General features: G+C 38.4%; 1 protein-coding gene across 1 annotated transcript; it reads right to left on the bottom strand.

Moving 5' to 3' along the window:
• Positions 1 to 2309: 2309 nt before the first annotated feature.
• Positions 2310 to 6143, bottom strand: LOC108822497 (phosphatidylinositol 4-phosphate 5-kinase 1). The gene is made up of 8 exons (XM_018595597.2): positions 4753 to 6143; positions 4508 to 4672; positions 4193 to 4358; positions 3873 to 3983; positions 3592 to 3785; positions 3362 to 3492; positions 3179 to 3272; positions 2310 to 2927 (listed from the first exon to the last, which is right to left on the bottom strand). The coding sequence occupies exons 1-8, from the start codon at positions 5829 to 5831 to the stop codon at positions 2621 to 2623; spliced, it is 2247 nt and encodes a 748-aa protein (XP_018451099.1). The 5' UTR covers positions 5832 to 6143; the 3' UTR covers positions 2310 to 2620.
• Between the last annotated feature and the right edge of the window lie 230 nt (positions 6144 to 6373).

Raw genomic sequence — 6373 nt, 5'->3', positions numbered from 1 at the left:
AATATTTTAAGTTTGAGACATCTCCTACAATCAGAGCCGGCCTTATACCAAGCTGGATGAAACGAATTTTCATGTCTTTTAAACTTTTTTAAATCATATATAAATAAATCTCTAAATTTATATAAAACAAAAATTTCAGTTTCCAAATTTATAAAATATTTATTAAACCATTTATAACCCCGATCTCCGAAATTTCAAGGTCGGTTCTGCACATACAAGACACAATTATCTCAACCACATAGCCTAGCCATCAGATACATTAATTTCTGGTCGCATCTCCTAGCAGAGATAACGTTTCTCAGTTCTCTACCAATATCGTGGAAAAGAAATGATACAGGGATTGAAATCTGATTATGGATCAAGTTTTTTTTTCTTCCAAAGGTGGAAAATCACATTCACAGTCTTTTTTTTTTGTAACACAGTCTTGAAGTCTGAACAGCTAGCTTCCGTAGCATGTAAAGAATATTTAAATGACATTTTCTGTTAAAGAGAGAGAATATGGAAAGGATCGCATGAGTTAAACAAGACACGAAGATCGATGAGACAAAAGATCTTACTGTATCCTTGGTAATGTTATTGACCAAATCAGTAAAGTGTAATAAACAAACATAACTTTGAAAGAAAATTGATAATCTTTGTGATATTTAAAAATTTTAAGAGAAAGGAATATTAGGCATGCAACGATTTGACAGACGCCTAGTGGTACTCAGCCTACTCGTATCCTCTGTCATTTTGATTTTCCTATTTTAATTCTTCAACATGGAAAACTAGTGGAGAATAATCACTTATTTTTAATAATTAAATCAAGAAAAATGTTAATAAAGATATCAAGCTGGATTCGTTTCATTGCCTAAAATAAACTTACGTGTGATCTATGTTTATAAGTAGGTTCTTATAAAATCCTTAACAGCATTCATTATCACATAAGTTTAATCGAAGAATATTTATCATTTTCTGCTGGCCGTTATTTTCTTTTCATTTTCTTTTTTGTGTAAAAAGGCCGTTTTCTCTAGATGAAATGGTGTCTAATTTAATATACTCATTTCAAATGGTTAGATGTTGAAACAAATCACAGTACTAATGATTAAGTGTTGTGCAAAGCTCCGAAGTTTCTCAAGAACTTATCTTCATTTCTAGCCTATGGGTCTTTTTCTTTTCTTTTTTACAGTTTATGTCTTAAAAAGAAGGAAAAAAGTCTGTTCCAATATTTATTGCTAGTTAAGAACTAAACTTTGACCAATAATGCAATACATATGATCTGTCAGGGCGAACTAAACTTTGTCTCAGGACACTAGGATAAGAGAATGGGAAGATGATGACATGTTCGTTAATTGGGCTTAACCAATTACTTGAACTTTTAACGTTTTATTATTATTTTGTCACTTTTTGACTTTGAGTCTCTCTTCCTCAACACATTATTGGCAGGATTTCACCTTGTTTACTGATTTCAAATTCCAAATTGGTAGTAATCTAATAGTATGTAGGCATTGTAGTTGTTAAGTATGTCAGCTTTTAACATCTAGTGGATCTGTGAATAGGATGTCATGTGGCTCATGTCTTGTAAGTTATTATCTACATTAAACATTTACTAATGTTCATCAACATTTTCTTTTTAAACAAAGGTTGTTTATTATTAGTTTATTACCAATGAAAGCAATTATGTGGACTATGAGATGTATTAAACTAAAAGAGAAACAATGATTGTTTACTTCAGAAAGACTTGTACGAAAACCTATACATTTATTTCTTTCAATGTAAAACATACTTTTCAAGATAACTAAAATGCGATATGAAGTTAGGCTTTTAGAAAAAAGCAACTTCAAAAATCAAGAGAATTATTGACAATGCAATGTGGATTGTTGATTAGATTGGAAAATGAAAATTGGAAGATTTAAGAGAAGACACATTTTTTGAAAAGATTTGGTAAAGAAGAGAAAGAATGAAAGGAAAAGACATGTGTGAGTGTTCTGTTTAGCTTTCTCTGCTTTTCATAAAAACCAACCCCAATTCAACTCTTCCCTTCTTTGACCACATTAAACTATTTCGAAGTACTGTAGTTACATACATATAGATCAACTGATTCTAATTTCAAAACAAATGTTTCTACATAAAATGTAAAGTGGTAAAGTTGTATTAGTACAAAATTTATTCACCAAAAAAACATGGACCCCTTTGCTTTAGATGGTTAAAGAAGCATCCCATGAGATTAATTAAAAAAATTAAATAACAGGATAAACTTTTTCTCCTTTTCTTTAAACATTCTTTTATGTGACTTGTTGTACACTTATATTACTCCACATTATTCTGAATTTACCAAAACCCAATTTCAATTTTGTTTTCCATTGTTACTATGTACTTAAACCTTCACAATCTATATTCACATATACAAATATATCGCTCACCACAAAAATAGATAAAGCTTCTCCCAACCCCCAAAACTTTTTGACTAATTATCTCAAAAAGAAATAAATTAAAAACTCCAAGTCGCTTTAAACTCCAAGTCGCTTTCTTCTATCTTCGAGATTACCTTTTTATCCTTCTTGGCGCATCATCCCATTTGAAGAAGCCGAGAAATGTTAGTAAAATCCATTATTAGCCTTTCTCAGATCATCATCACTCTTTAGCCGTCTTCGATGAAGATCCTACTGATGAAGTCTCTGAACCTCTTGGAATAGAGTTTAGGATCAACGGCTGAGATGGAAGCAGGATCCGCTTGTAACGACTTGTAAGCATGCTCAATCTTTTTGGTTATGTCGTAGTCTTGCAAGATGTCAATGACTCCAAAGTAGAGCACCACTTCATACATCTCACCGTGAGATGGATAGTTAGCTCCTCCTCCTCCTGGTGTATACTGATCAAAGTCGCTTCTTCTGGCCATTCGTTCCGCTCTCGCTGGCATGTTGGCACCTAATCTTATGGATGGTTTCCTGTTAAAAAGAAAAAATAAAACAGATTGAGAACTTTGAGCAGACAGGACCACATGATATGTTTCACACCTCATTATCATTGCTACACTCATAACTACTACTAATCCGGAATTGAATCTCAACCACTACACATGTCTCTGCAATAATCAAAAAGGCTATATGAATGCAAAAAGCTTCTTCGGTGAATAAGTCAACTTGTTAACATTAAACAAAGAATAAATGATTTGTGAAGATATAAATGTTTATGTTACCTGCCAGCTAAAATCCGGTCCATGTCTTGAAGTTCAGCCTCGAGGAAGCGACAACCACGCATGAATTTCTCATTCTGATATGAATCTATCCTACCTGCACAAGATATTGACATGAGTCTCACAGACAGGGTCGACATCAATTAGGGGACACAGATAGAGAATGATGTCTCTAATTTTACTTACCAGATCTCAAAACGAATGGAGAAAGCCCCATCTTTTCTCCTGTGTTGTCATCACGGAAGTGAACACCAACTAAAAGGCTATAATCCATTATTCTCTCCGCTTCCAAGAACTCACAGTCTCGTTTTATTTGCCTGATCATGAACACCAATCAGCATTAGGGACGTGTTTAGAATACTATGAATAACAAAAGAAAATAAAGAAACTGAGTAAGCATGGTGCATGGAGCTTACTTCATAAGCTCTTGATACCAGTTTCTCTGAAGACGGAAAGCAAAATTGAGATCAAGGTCCTTTAGAGTAGTGGTCTCATCAATCTCCCCTTCAGGCTTTGCTGTACTGCGTCCATGGGAAGACCCTTTGAGGTCAAACCGTCTCTGGATTCTATACTCGGAGCAGAATAAGTTTCCCATGACGATAAACCGAGTCTGATAAAATTGTAAACAAAATACTTGTTAAAATTTTCTGGAAACTAAGAGAGACCCACTTAAACTTCAGATGTATCAACGCATTACCTTTTGGCCACCAACGGGTTTCACACAATGAACACCGTAGAATCTAGTCACGAGGGAGTTTTCATATTGACAGACATGTTTGTAGTAGCTTGGAAGCATTCTCAGAAGCACCTAAAACAAATGAAGACAAAAGGTCAAGTTTCATTTTAGCTAATCACGGACTTAGTGGAGTTTATGATTAACAAAGTTAATGTGAAAGCAAAGAAAGAAAGAAACAAAAAAGGTGTCCCAACCGCTAATTAAGTAAATTGAGAATGACAAGCATGACATGAAAAGGGTCAAAGAAAAAAAAAACAAGACGGCAACAACTAAATACTAACCTTGACTTCCGATTTCTTCACAGTCTTGATCATAAACCTATCATCTTGAGTTAGGTAAAAGAAGCTTCCACTCTTTCCAGGTGAAGATAACTCCCTAAGAGCCTCGTTTCCACATATAGCTACCATATACTCAGCTGGATCCACTTGGAAATGATCCCTGAGACGTCTACAAACAAAATTGCCACAAAAAGAAACACACTTCAACATACAAACTTAATCAACTAAACCCAACGATTCGGGTAAAGACACATCAGCAAACCTAAAAAGCACAACTCAGCAAACTTGCTAAAATCAAAACACTTTCCAGAAAGATACCTGAACACCAAAGGACAATAATCCTTCCACCGGAAATCAACCGATTGATGCGGCGGTGTAGTCTTAGTACCTTCCGGCGGAAACCTCGTCCAAAACTTCTCCTTTGGATCGAAATCAGTCTCCTTAAGCTCTCTTACAACCGACGCAAGTTTCCCAACAGAGTACCTAAATCACAAACTTTCATCAACACACAAACAGAAACAAACTCAAATCCAAAATTCCACCAAAAGCTACGAACTTTCTACCTTATCCCTAACTGCAAGTTCAGCATCAAGTCGTACTTCTTATGCCCTTTAGATATAGTCTCCCCAGCCTTCTTCGCCTCACCGTTAAACCAACAAGGATTCTTCTTAAACTGACGAACACGATCAACAGACAACCTCTCCCTATAAATCATCGACGCCTCAACGTTATCGATAATATCGCAAGTGATATCCCCAGCTTCTCCATCAGACTCCCAAATACATATCCTCGGGAAAACCTTCTCCCCACCCAAACTCCCTCCTCCACTATCAACCGAAGACCTCTTCCTCGTCGCAACAACCAAACCACTCCTCTCAACCCCACCGTCAAAGAACCTCCTCATCACATTACTCTGATCCCACGCCCCGACACAAGAGCTCCCATCAACGCAACTAAACACCCCACTCCCTCTGGGAACCCCGTTCTCCCACAATCCTTCGTAACGGTCTCCGTTAGGCCAAACCAACACCCCTTTCCCTGATATCACTCCACCTCGCCACTCTCCTGTGTACTGATTCCCGTTTCTCCACACGTACCTCCCCCTCCCATCCTGGAGATTCCTCCTCCACGTGCCTTCGTAGAAGTCTCCGTTGGCGTAACGCTTCTGCCCGTGGCCGTGCTTCCGATCCGCCGCCCAGGTTCCTCTGTACGTGTCCCCGTCGGCGCCGGTGAACGTCCCGAACCCTTCCATCCTCCCGGACCTGAACTCTCCCTCGTAGGTGGCGCCGCTCGGCCACGAGAACTTGCCTTTCCCCGAGGCCTTCCCTCGCTTCCAATCGCCTTCGTACATGCACCCGTCGCTCCACAGGTACTTCCCCGATCCGTGCGGGAACCCTCCCGAGAAGCTCCCGATGTAGAGATCCCCGTTCGGCAGCGGCTTCTCGATCTCCAGGGCGGGCGGCGTCGGCGTCACGCGCCGCGTGGCTACTTGAGATCTCGATCGCGTCATGGTGGGAGGAGGCTTAGCTGACAGTAGCAATGAGTCGTCTCGTCTCTTCTCAACGACGCCGTTTAGTAACACTTCACTAGCTTCTTCTTCTTCTTCTTCGATGGCTTCGCTATGAAGCGACTCTTGCATCATAGACTCATCACTCCCACTTTTCTCCAGAGATCTGAGAAAAATGGCAGTTAGATTTGGTTTTTTGAATCGAATCTAGGGTTTAACTGTTTCTCGGATTACGGTTAATGTGGATTCTGAACCGGAAATGACCGGAGGAAGGAAAGTGGTATAGGGATTGGTTGATCAGATTTCACGAGTTTTCAAATCTGAGAGCAAAACCTTGAGAGATTCTCTCTACAAGAACATCAAAAATAGAAATGAGAGAGAGAGAGAGGTAACAGAGACAGAAGCAGAGAGAGAGATAGCTAAATAAAACACTCAGGATTTTTTATTTATAAAAAGAAAGTTTTCTTACCAAAAAGAAGAAAAAAATAATTAAAAAAAAGGTGGAGAGAGAGAGAGGGAAACCATCGGGAAGCGGACATCAAAAGCCCACCATCCCAGGAAAAAAAATTAAATAATTACGGCTTAATAAATACTAGAATAATCAACCGAAACGACGACGTAGTGTTTCATGTGTAAAACTAAGAGCAGGTGCAATGGAAGTCCATCACTGATCCTTA

This window comes from Raphanus sativus, unplaced genomic scaffold, assembly GCF_000801105.2.
Source record: "Raphanus sativus cultivar WK10039 unplaced genomic scaffold, ASM80110v3 Scaffold3635, whole genome shotgun sequence".
Classification (NCBI taxonomy): Eukaryota; Viridiplantae; Streptophyta; class Magnoliopsida; order Brassicales; family Brassicaceae; genus Raphanus; species Raphanus sativus.
This window is presented reverse-complemented; position numbering and strand designations above follow the sequence as displayed.

Excerpts from the sequence above, each read along its gene's own strand:
- LOC108822497 (XM_018595597.2), bottom strand. The coding sequence starts at position 5,831 with ATGATGCAAGAGTCGCTTCATAGCGAAGCCATCGAAGAAGAAGAAGAA. Across the intron at positions 4,359-4,507 it reads TATTGTCCTTTGGTGTTCAG|ACGTCTCAGGGATCATTTCC; the intron begins GTATCTTTCTGG and ends TTTTGTTTGTAG. Across the intron at positions 3,786-3,872 it reads AACCCGTTGGTGGCCAAAAG|ACTCGGTTTATCGTCATGGG; the intron begins GTAATGCGTTGA and ends CAATTTTATCAG.